Source organism: Stegostoma tigrinum, chromosome 21, assembly GCF_030684315.1.
Source record: "Stegostoma tigrinum isolate sSteTig4 chromosome 21, sSteTig4.hap1, whole genome shotgun sequence".
In the NCBI taxonomy this organism is placed as follows: domain Eukaryota; kingdom Metazoa; phylum Chordata; class Chondrichthyes; order Orectolobiformes; family Stegostomatidae; genus Stegostoma; species Stegostoma tigrinum.
In genome coordinates, this window is record NC_081374.1 from 13893597 (window position 1) to 13909810 (window position 16214).

The 16214-nt window shown below is 46.8% G+C and overlaps 1 protein-coding gene across 1 annotated transcript in view; it reads right to left on the reverse strand.

Annotated features, from left to right (window-relative positions):
* The window catches only part of LOC125462657 (gastricsin-like), a 30952-nt gene extending 26360 nt beyond the window's left edge, over nt 1–4592 (reverse strand). Inside the window, exons 1-2 of the mRNA XM_059653216.1 lie at nt 4532–4592; nt 3480–3640 (exon numbers count right to left, since the gene is read on the reverse strand). Of these exons, the coding sequence (XP_059509199.1) occupies nt 3480–3640; nt 4532–4592 (222 nt within the window). The remainder of the gene's footprint in view (nt 1–3479; nt 3641–4531) is intronic.
* Nucleotides 4593–16214: the final 11622 nt, after the last annotated feature.

Consider the following 16214-nt stretch of genomic DNA (forward strand, 5'->3'; position numbering starts at 1 on the left):
GTTTCACGGTTCTCCAACCAGCGTACTCCCTCTTGAGTTCCTGGACGTTCTCTGGGGTCAACAGAGTCGTATTGAGATTCCACGTCCCCTTGCCGGCCGGCCGGTCGTCTTGTAAGTGACAGTCGGCCAACAGGAGGCAGTGGTCAGAGAAGAACACTGGCTCGACGCCAGTGGACCTGACCAAGAATGTCCGCGAAACAAACAGGAAGTCTATCCTTGAGCGGATAGACCCGTCTGGCAGCGACCAGGTGTATCTCTGCTGCGCTACTTCTGCAGGGGCGCTGAAGACATCAAGCAGCTTGGCGTCCTTCACCGTGCCCATCAGGAATCTGGATGTGACATCCAGTTGACTCCCCCCACCCGCTGTCCCCACGCTGGATCTTCCATCTGCATCAATGATGCAGTTGAAGTCTCCGCCTAGGATGACCGGCCTGGACATAGCCAGCAGGGGTGGAAGCCGCTGCAGAACGGCCAACCGCTCACTCCGTACCACTGGGGCGTACACGTTGATCAGCCTCAGGGGAGCATTCCTGTAGGTGACATCAACCACTAGGCGCCCCCCCCACCACCTCCTGAACTTGAGAGATGGTGAAGTTGCGCACCCGCAGCAGAATAGCCAGGCCCGAGGAGCGACAGTCATTACCCCCCGACCAGATCAAAGGCCCACAGGTCAGGCGCCCGACCATTGCCTGTACCTGCTGAGGTGCGGTATCCGGCACTCCTGCAGAAACAGGAGGTCTGCCTTGACGGTGGTCAGGTAGGCCAACGTGGACACACATCTTGTGGTGGACTTGACGCTGCGCACGTTAATGCTTGCAACTCGTACCTCCATTGTTGGCAGTGACCGCAGTACCCTCCCCAAGTCCAAGGTCCAGCCCCTCCGTCTGTCCCTTCATGCCCATTGCCCGGGCGAATGCTGGATGCTCTCCTGGCTCATGAAACCGTCCGTGCTGCTTTGCAGGTGGCATTCCCCGTCGAGGGTACGGAGGCAGGAGAGTCCGGCTCTGGGTCAGGCTGGGGACACACTGTTTCCTGCTTCCCGTCTGAAGGTTCTGGAGGGCCCTCCAGGGCCCCAGTGGCGCGTGGCTGGGTGTTGGAGGGAGCCTCAGGACGCCTCCCGTCACCTGGGATCAGGGTGCTGCTTTCCTTCTCCCTGGAAATCTTCAGCTTCTGCTTTGGGCCGGCCCCCTCTGAATCCCCCTCATCAGAGGAGCTCTTATAGCCCCCCTGTAGCTGCCTCTTCCCGCCTGATGGTTGCGGTGCTGGGGCCTGCCGGTGCGCCTTCCTCCTCACCTTCTGGACCGTCATCCACTCCTCTGGGTCACCTGTCGCCTCCTCCATTGACTCCGGGTTGTCGGGGGGGAAGCGGAGCCTGCAGGGGCTCTTTGCTGGCCTCAGGCCCATCTTGCGGGGCTGGGCCCTCCTGCACGACCTGGCCCTCCTGCACACTAGGGGGGTCCTTGCAGGGGCCTGGTGCCTTCCTCTCCTCCGGGGGGCACGTGCCCCACATTGCCCCTGCCGGGGACCTGGGCGTAGGTGGTCCCCCGCCGGGGGCATGCCCTATAGAGGTGGCCCGCTTCCCCGCAAAGGTTGCAGCTTTTTTCTTTTCGGCAATCCTTTGCAAGGTGTCCCTCCTCCCTGCAGTTCCTGCAGATGGTGGCTTTGCAGTCGGCCGCCATGTGACCTGACCTACCACAGGCATGGCAGACTTTGGGTTGCCCTGCATAGGTCAGGTAGCCCTTGCTCCCGCCGATCGCGAAGCTGGATGGTGGGTGTACGATGTGACCGTCCGCGCCCGTCCTCAGCATCACCTTGACCTGCCTCTTACTGGTCCAGATCCCGAAGGGGTCCATGATGTCAGTTAGGTCCCCTTCCACCTTCACATACCTTCCGAGGAAGGTCAGGACATCAGCTGTTGGCACATGTGGGTTATACATGTGGACGGTCACCATACGACTCCCCTGCACCTGCATCACGAACAGCAGGATGGCGGTCAGTACGGAGAGGAGGCCCTCACCTCTTTTCTCCTTGAAAACCTCCAGGAAGTGCTCGCAAAGCTTGCCACTCCTGAAGGTCACATCGTAAAAACCTCCTCCAGGGAAATCCTGCAGGCAGTAAATGTCCGCAGCAGCGAACCCACCACAGTCCAACAGGACCCTCTTCACGAAGAAGGTGCGGTCCACAGGTGCACCTTCATCCACCTTCTTCACGGAAACGCGGATGGCGTTCCAGACACCCTGACCCGTGGCACGAGCACTTGCCGCAGCCATCGTTGCAGGTTGGCTGCTCCCCTGAGCCAGCGTTAGGCCAAAGCCAGCATTAAGATCCACCGGTTGCAAGGGTGCACAGCCAACCCGACGTCTTCCTAACACCTCCCACACAGTCGCGCTCTCTTCTTCTCGGTCCACAAAAGAGTGGGTCTTTATTTTGTTCTGGATGTAAGCTGGCTCACTGAGCTGGAAGGTTCGTTTTCAGACACTTCATCACCATTCTAGGTAACATCATCAGTGAGCCTCCGGTGAAGTGCTGGTGTTATGCCCTGCTTTCTATTCATGTGTTTAGGTTTCTTTGGGTTGGTGATGTCATTTCCTGTGTTGATGTCATTTCCTGTGTTGGTGATGTCATGTCCCGTTCTTTTTCTGAGAGGGTGGTAGATGGGCTCCAAATCAATGTGTTTGTTGATGGAGTTCCGGTTGGAATGCCATGCTTCTAGGAATTCTTGTGCGTGTCTCTGTTTGGCTTGTCCTAGGATGGATGTGTTGTCCCAGTCAAAGTGGTGTCCTTCCTCATCTGTATGTAAGGATACGAGTGATAGTGGGTCATGTCGTTTTGTGGCTAGTTGATGTTCATGTATCCTGGTGGCTAGCTTTCTGCCCCCAGGACCTCAACCTGAGCTACAAATCTTCTCAAAATTTGTGAATCTTAACAATTCTTAATAGAATGAAATAACTTTCCTGCGTTTTTGGCGATGAAATAATTGAATGATTGTGTATTTATGTCATAACTTTCACAACCGTAGGATGTTGCGAAGCATTTACCAGCTGATAAAGCACTCTTTTGAATTTTGGGAAACACCTGACAGCCAATTTTCTAACAATATGCTCCAAACACATGGCAGCGAGGGAACAAATAGTTTTATTTGGTGATGTTGATTGAGGACGAATTGTTGGCAAGGGCACTAAAGAGAAGTACCCTGTGCTGCTTTGGAAAATTCTTTGGAATTTGTTTTGTTCACCTAAGAGGGCAGACATAGCCTGAGTTAACCCTCCCCAAAAAGACAGCGTCTCTGGCAATGCTGCACTTACTTCGTATAGTCCTACAGTATATCCATTGCAGCATGAACGATGCCAAGATTTGGATTTCAGATACATATGGTACAGTTAATAAAGGGAAATATATAATAAAATCAATTGGAGCATGTTACTGTCTCAATTCTACTCTGTTTGCTGCTTTTCTTTAAAAGCATGGTGGTTACTTACATCCAGGCTGTTTATGAGTGATTCTGTCGCAGCTGATGTGTCCACCTGGGATGGTCTGAGGTATTTTGAGCACAGATTGTGTCCATGTTCTTTTAAAAAGTCCTTGAGTAGACCACGTTCTTCCAAGATACCACGGACTGACTTACCCTTAAATAGTTTCACTCTGCAAGGATAGGAGAGAATTTGGATCAAATTGCTGACAAATATTTCCATCAAAATTAAGTGAAATAATTCTACTACAGCTGGGTCTGCACCAGCTGTCCAAACAGCATCCCACCCAGACCCCTGACCCTATCCCCTTAAACTTACCTTTCCCATGGCTAATCCAATTAGCCTGAAACTTCCTGGACATGGCAGACAATTTAGCATGGCCAATCCACCTAATGTACACATTTTTGGATTGTGGGAGGAAATCAGAGTACTTGGTGGAAACCCTCACAGACCAGAGGAGAACATGCAAACTCCACACAGGCAGACACCAGTGGTTGGAATTGAGCCCAGGCACTGTGAAGCAGCAGTCCTAACCAGTAATCCACCATGCTGCCCCCGTAAGGTTAAATTGCTTGGAATTTCTAAGATTAAGGATCAATTTGATTGAAATTTTTAAGCTACTAAGGGAACAGGTAATCAAAAACAAATTCTGCTCTGTGGGGAGTCTAGGACTGATGACTGGTCTAAAATAAGATTAAAACGTTTCAGTAAAGAAATTAGGAAACACTTCTATATGCAAAGATTATTGGAAGTCTAAGCTCTATTCAGTCATGATAATTGACGCTACATATAAGCTGTAAATTTTAAATTTGAGATTGATTGTCTATTTTTTAAAGGCATGAAGGGATATGTATCAAACTCTATCTCATTGATGGACAGAAAAGGCACAAGGCACACTCTGAACTTCTCCATTTCCAATGCTCGTAATGGAAGAAGAAGGAGTCAGAACTAAAACATTCAAAGTGAAGTGAAGACATTTCGGTGATATTGCACCTTTCCTCTGTGAGGAAGCACGGTCAAAACATAACCTACCTTTGTAAACAAGACTACGATCACCAGGCCTTCCCTGACAATGCACTCAGAGACCTGAAGGCAAGCAAATGCAAAGAGCAGCCACTTCATCTGGATAGTGACCAGTTATCAATAACAAAGTCCTTCTACCTGCTAACAGTTCAGGACTGTGAACAAGTTAGCCAGAAGCTGTCAGTCCTCAAGAAAGGAAGATGGCATCCTTTACTTCACAGTTCAAAAAATCACCTATGGCCTGAAGGCAGTCAATTATTTGCCCTCATCAATTGCTGTAAGGTATTGCTTTTATCCAATAAGCTGGAGAATTCATAAGCTGTGAACCAGGCGCTCTGTGCCTGTTACAAGCAAATAAAAGCTGTTGGAGAAAGAGACCGAGGAGTAGTAAGTCAAAGGGATAATCTCAGTGAATGCTATGGAAAGGGGCCATTGAACTGCTTTCCCAGCTTTCTCCTCCACCCATAACACCAATGTTTTTTCTGCCTTTCTGTGGTTATCTGCATGTGTACATAGGAGATTTACAAAGAATTAGAACTTTCGGTAATAGAGTTACACATCGACAATCCATAATTGTTTAACTGCAAAACTAAAATCTATTTCTTTGTAATTTATAGTAATCCTTGTTAAGTAGAGAAACCTTGCCCATGCTTTCTGCCAACCTGGGTCTAAATAAACAGGTACACTGGGGAATTTTGAGAGATTGAAGAGAAAGGCTATACCTTTTGAAATCACTCCAGGGATAGCAGGGTGTAGAGCTGGGTGAACACAGCAGGCCAAGCAGCATCAGAGGAGCAGGAAGGCTGACGTTTTGGGCCTAGACCCTTCTTCATCGCAGCTTTTCTGAAGAAAGGTCTAGGCCCAAATCGTCAGACTTCCTGCTCCTCTGATGTTGCTTGGCCTGCTGTGCTCACCCAGCTCCATACCTTGCGATCTCAGATTCTCCAGTTATCTGCAGTTCCTACTATCCCAGGAATGGCAGGGCTTGATTTCCAGTGCACTACACCAGTTTTACACATTGCAGCAACTCAACAAGGTCACTTCAAGGTATCTTGCACCTTGCAAACTGGCAACCTCCACCAACTAGAGAAACAAGGAAAGCTGATGAAAGAGAAGTCAGTGATCTGCACAAAGATCCCATCCCTCCATCACCCTGACCTCCTCCACAACCCAAGGCACACCACATTGATAGTGACATGTGCTGCCAGTCCTTCTTCATTGCTACAGCAAAATCTTGGAAGTCACTTGTGAACAGCACTGTAGGAGCACTTTCAACAAATAGACTGCCGTGGCCAGGACTCATTTTTCCTTCCAATCTGTAAAAAAAAAGCTTTTAAATACTTCTACACTTCATTTATAATATTCCAATTTCTGCATTAATCCTCAGTGTATATCCCATTGTTTCACTCCACTCCCAGTAAAATGATGAAAACGATAACAGATGTAAAATTGAAGGACAATCATTTCACTTCCTGGTTTTCTGTCAGTGAGAATTCTTCGGTGCTCAGTCTGCTTGGTAATTTCACTACTCCTGGATTCTGCAAATTCCCTTCAACTGGCACCCAATCAGTATCAGGTGGGCAGCATTCTTGATGCCAATGGCTGGCATCTCCCTTCACAATTGGTCACAAACCTGGGCCGTATTGTTGGCAACAACCATCAATCTTTTTGCAGCTCAGTCATTGATGAAACAAAGTTTGTATGTGTGCCAGAGATATTCATAATTCTGTGATCAGTTACCTGTGACCTTTCCATCTTTGTATCTTGATAAAGTGGAGTGTAGATGCATCACATATCACCAGGATGTGCTTTCACACATCACTGAGCTGGGGTCCTTGTGGTGGCCCCCTCTGTCAGTCCTTCAACACCCATTCTCCTTACATCTTGAACTTCAAATCTACAGGAAAAACTGCCCTTTGTGTGAATGACGGTGAGGTATTCATCCAGGATGCATCTGGTGAGGTTGACCATGAACACATTGTGCTATAATGGATATGCATTGATGCCCCAGTGGTGGAAGGACAGATGGAGAGTACACAGAAAATAGATGGCATTGCTGCAGAAAATGGAATAGGTGTGTGGGAGCATTGCAAAGCTGTTTGCAAATCATTGTAAAAGATGTTAACCGAGACTTGGCACATGGAATAATCCTTATATTAATCAAGAGACAGGTTCCAAATTCTCCCAATTTCTATTTGTGAATTTATCCTCAAACATTGCAGAGATCATGCCTCACAGCCTCATATAGAGATGTAAAATCTGGAGATGAAAATTAATTATGTGCAATTGAGTTTAGATTACAGATTCTGATGCATTCACTTGGTTTCCAGGATTTGGTCATACAATTACAATCCCTGCCTTCAGATTATCACTTGCTACATTTTAGAAAGTGTTTGTGAATTTAAAAATAAGGATGAATATTTAATATCACCCACCTCCCCCTGAGGTAGAATAGAAACATAGAAGATAGGAACAGAAAGAGGCCATTAGACCCTTCGAAACTGCTCCACCATTCATCACAATCGTAGCCCATTGTCCAACTCAATTGCCTATCCTGCTTTCTCTGCATAATCTTTGATCCCATTCACCCCAAGTGCTATATCAAGCTGTCTCTTGAACACATTCAACATTTTGGCATTAAATTAATTCCACAGTCTCACCACTCTGGGTAAATGAAAAGTCTCCTCATCTACACTGTGGGCAGCATTGTGTCTCAGCGGTTAGCACTGCTAGCACCAGGGACCGAGGTTCGATTCCACCCTTGGGTGACTGTCTGTGCGGAGTTTGCAAGTTCTCCCTGTCTGTGTGTGTGGCTTTCCTCTGGGTGCTCTGGTTTCCTCCCACAGTCCAAAGATGTACAGTTAGGTGGATTGGCCATGCTAAAATTGCCCATAGTGTTCAGGGGTGTGTAGATTAGGTGGGTTACAGGGGGACGGGTCTGGGTGGGATTCTCTGTGGGTCAGTGTGGTCTTGATGGGCTGAAGGGCCTGTTTCCACACTGTCAGGATTCTGTGATTGATTAAACGGTCTATGCGAATCCTCAGATTACGACCCCTGGCTCTGGTCACACCCATTATCTTGAACACCCTGTACAGCCCTGTTAGAATTTTGTAAGTCTCTATGAGAACCCCCTCATTCATCTGAACTCCGGCAAAAACAATTCTAACTTGTCAATCTCTCTTCATAAATCAGACCCACCGTTCCAGGAATCAGCCTGGTAATCCTTTGATGCACTCCCTTGAATGCAGCAGCATCCTTCCTCAGAAAAAGAGACTAAAACTACACACAATATTCTAGGTGCGGCCTCACCGAGGCCCTGTATAACTGCAACAACATGGCCCTGCTCCTGTACTCAAAACCTCTCGCAGTGAGGGCTAACATACCACGTGTCGTCCTACTGCCTGCTGCACCTGCATGCATACTTTCAGCAAATGGTGCACACTGATCCCCAAGTTCCACAGCGTACTCCCCTCTCCCAATTTACAGCCGTTCAGGCAGTCAGCTGCATTCTTGTTTTTGCTTCCAGGGTGAATAACCTCACATTTATCCAAATTATACTGCATCTGCCATTGATTTGTCCTCTCACCCAATCTGTCCAGATCATGCTGAAGGATCTCTGCATCCTTGTCACAGTTCACCTTCCCACCCAACTTTGTATCATCTGGAAACTTTGAGATGTTACATTTAGTTTCCTCATCCAAATTCTGAATATATATTATGAATATTTGGGGTCCCAGCACTGATCCCTGTGGCACCTTACTAGTTACTGCCTGCCAAATTGAAAAGGACTCATTAATTCATGCTCTTTGTTTCCTCTGCCAAACATCTCAATACACTTCCCCAATCCCATGCGCTTTCATCTTGCACATAATTTCTTATGCAGGGCTTTGTCAAATGCTTTCTGATATTCCAAACATACAGCATCGACTGGTTCACCTTGTCAACTCTACTATTTATGTCTTCATAGAATCCCGATAAATTTGTCAAGCATGATTTCCCCTTCATAAATCCATACTGACTCTGATTCTGTCACTGCTTACTAAATGCTCCACTATTAAATCTTTGATAATGGATTTGAGAACTTTCCCAACTACCAATGTTTGGCTGACTGGTCTATAAATCCCTGTTTTCTCTCCACCTCCCTTGCTGAGTGTTGGAATGATGTTAGCCACCCTCCAATCTGCAGGGACTGTTCCAGAATCCATAGGATCCTGGAAGATGACCACCAATGCATCGACTATTTCTAGAGTCACTTCCTTAAATACTCTGTGATGTAGATTATCAGGCCCTGGGGAATTATCGCAGCATCATTTCTCTACCAATATTGATCACCATCATTTCTTCCCTCTCACTAAATCTTGCATTCTCCACCATTTCTGGTATAAATTTGTGCTCTCTTTCGTGAAGACAGAAGCAAAGTATGTATTCAATTGTTCAACCATTTCTTTGTCCGCTATTATACATTCTCCCATTTCTGTCTGCAGGGGATCTACAATTGTCTTCACCAACCTCCTTCTCTTTATGCATCTATACTACACTTAGTGTCCACCTTTATGTTCCCTGTAAGCTTTCTGTGCTATCCCCCCTTAAATCACTCCCTGCTGCTTCTTTGATGATTCTAAACTGGTCTCAATCCTCAGGCATATTATTTTTCTTGACCAATCTATATGCTCCTTCCTCAGACTGGATAATAACTCCAATTTCCTTTGTAAGCCATGCAATGGCCATCTTACTCATTTTTGCTTTTGTGCCAGACGGGAATAAACAATTGTTCCCTTCCCTCCATGTGTTCCTTGAATGTTTGCCATCGCCTATACACTGTCATCCCTTTAAGTAACTCTCCCCAATCTATCAAGGCCAACCTTTCCAGCAAACACTCCCTCCAGGACATCGCTCCCAGTCCTGCCCAGGTGTAACCTGTCCAATTTGTACTGGACTCACCTTCGCTAGAACTGGCCCCAATGCCTCAGGATTCTGATACCCTGCCCCGATGCCACCTTTTCAGCCACGTATTCATTCGATATATGCTGTCATTTCTACTCGGACTAGCACATGGTGCTGGTACAGCATTTCCTGCATACTAGCACACACAAAAATACTAAATACAGGTGAACAGAAGGATAATATAATTATAATGTGAAATTATTACAGTTTCTTTCTGAACAGACCTGTAGCTCCTTCGATACATTGATTCTTTAGGTATGTGCAAAAGCAGAAACGTTTCGGTAAGTTGTGAAACTTCATGCAATGGAATTGCCAGGACATCACTTCCCAGGTGAACTTGAAATCAGAACAAGTTAGTGCCTGAACCCTCCCACTTTCAAGGTATAGCGGTTTTACTTTCACTGCATAACTGTCTAGCAGCTGATTTAATATTACTTATAGATGATTTTTCTGAAGGTATTTGTCACGATGTTTCTCTGTCAGGGCAGCTTTTGCTATTATTTTTCTAAACACACCCAACAAAGCTGATTGCTATTTTTTCATATTCACCTGATACTGAATAGTTTTGTGTGTCTGTTGTCCACAGGAAGCAGAAAGATGAGACGATCGGAATGCTATATTTATATTGTTGATAATCCATCCTTAAGCAAGGAAATGTGTTCATTCCCATGTGCCTATGAATGCCAGTATTTAACTCAGAATTGACTTGAGTTTCAGGTCTGCCTCAAGCTGAATTTGCCAAGGTCATGTGATATCCATTTTCAAAGCTTTGCATCCACTTCTAATATTTCTAAATTCTAAACTTAGAAAACTTCTAACTTCATAACGTCTTCATGTTTGTAAACAGGCAAGACACAATGTAAAAGGTAACATATCACGATAAGAAGAGCACGAAGAAACAGTGCTTTTTAAAATTTATTTTACTAATGTTTATACCTGGCAGCTTGCCCAAATGTAAGGGCTGAATTAAACAGGCCCTCAGTAAGTCATTAAGGTTTCAAGCAGGAGGATATATTGCAGTTGTTGTGAGGTGATTCAGCAGCTTCTGCAGGAAATAGAAGCCACATTATTGGCTTCAATAAAACAAAGAATGTTGGAGACTGAATATCTGAAACAAAAACAGAAATTGCTGGTGAAACTCAACAGGTCTGGCAGCATTTGTCAGAAGAAAGCAAAGTTTACCTTTTGGTTTTTCATCAGAACAGAATAGAATGCCAGACTTGCTGAGCTTCACCAGCAATTTCTGTTTCTGTTTCAGATGTTATAGCTTATGATGGAAGGAATGTGCTACAGAATGTGCCAGACAGAGCATGACAAGCGGTGATTGAAGTGATGAACAACAACGGTGGCGAGGAATAGAGTACCGAAAGAAATCTTCGACACATCTCAAGCTGAATGTGAATCCATTGGCAGCAAGCTAATGCATCCTATTCGATCATGCAGTGTTCTCCCTAAAATTGCCAGCCTGCAGTGAAACCATTGCAGAATATCATTCTGATTGTAATCATTATTGTTGCATAGTGCAGTTAATACCTGAAAGGGTTAAGTGACATCATAGATAAGCTCCAACCATCAAGATATAAAAGGCTGTTCTTGGGAAGAGATGACAAGTGCTTCGATGTCTGTCTCGTGCATTTAGTTTGAGTTGTTCTCGTGCTAAGTCCATGTAACTTAGTAATGTGTGTTTATTTCCAGGTTGAGCCTGATGTCTCACAAAAGGCAATCGCCTATGTAGACAAACTATAACTAAGCTGTGAAGGAGTATGTCAGAAACTGTTAATGTTCACCTTCTGATGAAGACTGCCTGTGGCTATCCTCATTACTTGGTACAAGCAATTTAATCAAATGTCATCGGGAAGGATTGGTGGCAGCGTCTTAGTCACACCATTATATTGTACTGGGAGCTGGAACACCTGATATAATGAGATGGTGATGCAGTGACAGGAATTTTGCAAATTTTAGTTGTAAAGACTACAAATGTTTTATTTGGACTATAAGCTGGAGTAAACCGTAGTGTGGACATTACTGTTTTGCAGAGTTTGAGCCAGAGCTTATTTCTCTCAAGTCAAAGGTCTAAAGTGGAATATGTATTGTTCTTCTCTCGCTTAAACAAGTTTATGTAACGTTCAGAGAATCTGGATTTGATGTTTTTGTCAGACATGTTGGCATCAAGTGTCTTTTGGTGAAAACACCCTGGCGGCAGCTTCTGGAGACTGAATGAGGCCTGTTGTATCAGCAATACCAGCTCACTGCTTTGTTGAAGCTGTTGCTGATGATGGCAGTTGCGGCCACCATCCTGTTTAACTGCAAGTAACGATGGGGCCTGGATGATGTGGTGGTTGTAATGAGATCAGCCAGATGGATCTCATTGAGTATGAGACCCCTGATTGGGGCTGTTCACCCGGTCCAATCAGGGAGTCCAGGCTAAAATAGTATCAGAGATAATGGGAACTGCAGATGCTGGAGAATTCCAAGATAATAAAATGTGAGGCTGGATGAACACAGCAGGCCAAGCAGCATCTCAGGAGCACAAAAGCTGACGTTTCGGGCCCAGACCCTTCATCAGAGAGGGGGATGGGGAGAGGGAACTGGAATAAATAGGGAGAGAGGGGGAGGCGGACTGAAGATGGAGAGTAAAGAAGATAGGTGGAGAGAGTATAGGTGGGGAGGTAGGGAGGGGATAGGTCAGTCCAGGGAAGACGGACAGGTCAAGGAGGTGGGATGAGGTTAGTAGGTAGCTGGGGGTGCGGCTTGGGGTGGGAGGAAGGGATGGGTGAGAGGAAGAACCGGTTAGGGAGGCAGAGACAGGTTGGACTGGTTTTGGGATGCAGTGGGTGGGGGGGAAGAGCTGGGCTGGTTGTGCGGTGCAGTGGGGGGAGGGGACGAACTGGGCTGGTTTAGGGATGCAGTAGGGGAAGGGGAGATTTTGAAACTGGTGAAGTCCACATTGATACCATATGGCTGCAGGGTTCCCAGGCGGAATATGAGTTGCTGTTCCTGCAACCTTCGGGTGGCATCATTGTGGCGGTGCAGGAGGCCCATGATGGACATGTCATCTAAAGAATGGGAGGGGGAGTGGAAATGGTTTGCGACTGGGAGGTGCAGTTGTTTGTTGCGAACTGAGCGGAGGTGTTCTGCAAAGCGGTCCCCAAGCCTCCGCTTAGTTTCCCCAATGTAGAGGAAGCCACACCGTGTACAGTGGATGCAGTATACCTCATTGGCAGATGTGCAGGTGAACCTCTGCTTAATGTGGAATGTCATCTTGGGGCCTGGGATAGGGGTGAGGGAGGAGGTGTGGGGACAAGTGTAGCATTTCCTGCGGTTGCAGGGGAAGGTGCCGGCTGTGGTGGGGTTGGAGGCCAGTGTGGAGCGAACAAGGGAGTCACGGAGAGAGTGGTCTCTCCGGAAAGCAGACAGGGGAGGGGATGGAAAAATGTCTTGGGTGGTGGGGTCGGATTGTAAATGGCGGAAGTGTCGGAGGATGATGCGTTGTATCCGGATGTTGGTAGGGTGGTGTGTGAGAACGAGGGGGATCCTCTTGTGGCGGTTGTGGCGGGGGCGGAGTGTGAGGGATGTGTTGCGGGAAATGCGGGAGACGCGGTCAAGGGCGTTCTCGATCACTGTGGGGGGAAAGTTGCGGTCCTTAAAGAACTTGGACATCTGGAATGTGCGGGAGTGGAATGTCTTATCGTGGGAGCGGATGCAGCGGAGGCGGAGGAATTGGGAATAGGGGATGGAATTTTTGCAGGAGGGTGGGTGGGAGGAGGTGTATTCTAGGTAGCTGTGGGAGTTGGTGGGCTTGAAATGGACATCAGTTACAAGCTGGTTGCCTGAGATGGAGACTGAGAGGTCCAGGAAGGTGAGGGATGTGCTGGAGAAGGCCCAGGTGAACTGAAGGTTGGGGTGGAAGGTGTTGGTGAAGTCCTCTACATTGGGGAAACCAAGCGGAGGCTTGGGGACCGCTTTGCAGAACACCTCCGCTCAGTTCGCAACAAACAACTGCACCTCCCAGTCGCAAACCATTTCCACTCCCCCTCCCATTCTCTAGATGACATGTCCATCATGGGCATCCTGCAGTGCCACATTGATGCCACCCGAAGGTTGCAGGAACAGCAACTCATATTCCGCCTGGGAACCCTGCAGCCATATGGTATCAATGTGGACTTCACCAGTTTCAAAATCTCCCCTTCCCCTACTGCATCCCTAAACCAGCCCAGTTCGTCCCCTCCCCCCACTGCACCACACAACCAGCCCAGCTCTTCCCCCCCACCCACTGCATCCCAAAACCAGTCCAACCTGTCTCTGCCTCCCTAACCGGTTCTTCCTCTCACCCATCCCTTCCTCCCACCACAAGCCGCACCCCCAGCTACCTACTAACCTCATCCCACCTCCTTGACCTGTCTGTCTTCCCTGGACTGACCTATCCCCTCCCTACCTCCCCACCTATACTCTCTCCACCTATCTTCTTTACTCTCCATCTTCGGTCCGCCTCCCCCTCTCTCCCTATTTATTCCAGTTCCCTCTCCCCATCCCCCTCTCTGATGAAGGGTCTGGGCCCGAAACGTCAGCTTTTGTGCTCCTGAGATGCTGCTTGGCCTGCTGTGTTCATCCAGCCTCACATTTTATTATCAGGGAGTCCAGGCTGATAGATATAAAGAGGAATGTCAGGGGTTCTGCTCGCTAGGAGCCAGTTCTGTGCGAGCTGCGTCAGTGCTGTGCACTATGTGTATGTAAATAATAGGTGACTCGGAGATGGGATATTGGCCGATAGAGTTATTTTGGTGGCGATGAGACAAAAACATGCCTTTGAAGAGATTTGCTTTTGCAGCAATTGTCTTTGAATCGAGCTAAGCATTTCTGGTATCATGCTGCTATCTGGGAGGCTTGACTCATTCGTAGTTGAAGACTGGGAAAGAATGTGTTTATTTTTGCCAGACAAATTATATTAGGGCAGATGATCTCCTGACAGCAAGTGGGCCTGCAGCTTTTTCAGTTATTAGGAGCTTATCTTTCCCTGAGGCACCAGCTAATAAAACCGATTAAGAGTTGACAGACTTAGCTAAGGAACATTGCGACCCCAAACCTCTTCTACTTTTGAGACACTGTCAGTTTTACACAGTGGTCTGAGAACCAGGGGAATCCTTATTGGTGATTTCTGACAAGGTTAAGATGGCTGGCAGAGGCATGTGATTTTGGTTTAACCCTAAGTAAAATGCTGAGAAACCATCTGGAATGTGGGATTAATGATGTGACCATGAAGAAGTACCGAATAGCTGAAGACCAGCTGGACTTGAAACAGGGAATACATCTGGTTTTGTCATTAGAAAATGCGGCGAGTGGAGCTTCTGGCTTATGGAGTATGCCAATGGAAGTGGGTACTCTCACCAGGCCAAATGAACTTCGGGAACACCACTTGAATGAAGCCAATTGCATAGCCTCTCTCAGGACATATCTTGAACAAAAGACTCTAGGTCAGCTCACAGCAAAACACCAAACAAAGCCAAGTTTCGGCCAAATCGTTTGCATTTTGTTGAGTTTACAGGGTGGCAGGACATTGTAGTTGGTACCGTTAAGCAGACATGTGACAGTAAGCATCCCACTCGGCCTGAATGGAGTAATAGAATTCATTGGCCAATACCTGGGAAAGTGCACAGTCTGGAAAATCTATTTCCATCTCAGTTACATTGCTTAGCAACATCCACGTTAGAACCAATCAAAATAAGCATCTGGTTAGGTAGGCACCCAGTTCTAATGGAGGTCGATATCAGTGTGGTTTTATCCATGATTGCAGAACCTGGCTTTAACACGACTGACTGTAGACTCCAACCATTAAGTTTGTCTAATACCTTGGCCAGGCTCAGAAGTATACCGAGAAAAATTCACAGATTAAAGGCTCAGCTTCAATTTGTCTCTACAAGAAGCAGCTGGTTCAGTTACCACTGATTCCAGCGAATGGCTCGGGCCGAAGCTTGTCGGGGTGAAATTGATTAAGATAGATTCAACTTGAATGGTTCAACAGTTTTCAATTAGAAAATGGCTGCCTGAGTGAAGTCCTAGTTAAATATCTGAACAATTTTTAGGGACGTCGAGGGACTATCAAACGGGCCAAGGCCACTTTAAATGTTGACCATGAAGCAATTCCATGATTTTGCAAGGCCCACCCAGTGCCACTAGCCTTACGGGAAAAAGTAGAAGCAGAAATCAGGAGGCAGGAAAGCGAAGGAATTATCAAACCGAAGCAATTATCAAATTGCAGAATGGGCTGCATCAGTTTTATCGATTGTGAAGTCCAATGGGTTTGCTCGTCTTTGTGGAGATTTCAAACAAGTGCTGAACTGGTTTTTGCAGTGGGATTAATACCCAATCCCTCGCAGAGAGGGCATGTACACAAATCTGGTGCAGGTGAGGGCCTGTCCTTCACGAAAATGGTACATCAGCCAAACGTAATTGCAATTACGATTAGATAAAGATTCCAAAAGTATGCTACAATTAATATCCAGAAAGGTTTGTAGCAATGTACGAGACTGCCTTCAGGGCTCTCCTCAGCCTGTGCCATTTTTCAGTGAATGATGGAGAATATTTTACAAGGTCAACCCTATATCGCCATTTATCTGGATGACATGCTAATAACTGGGAAGGCTAATAAAGAGCATTTAGAGAACTTGGATATCACGTTTAAACATTTCTGCAATGTCGGGGTACAACTCAGCAGGACGTACGTGTGCTTCAAGCAAATTAAGTGACCTACACGGGCTACAGAGTTGACAAGACTGGATT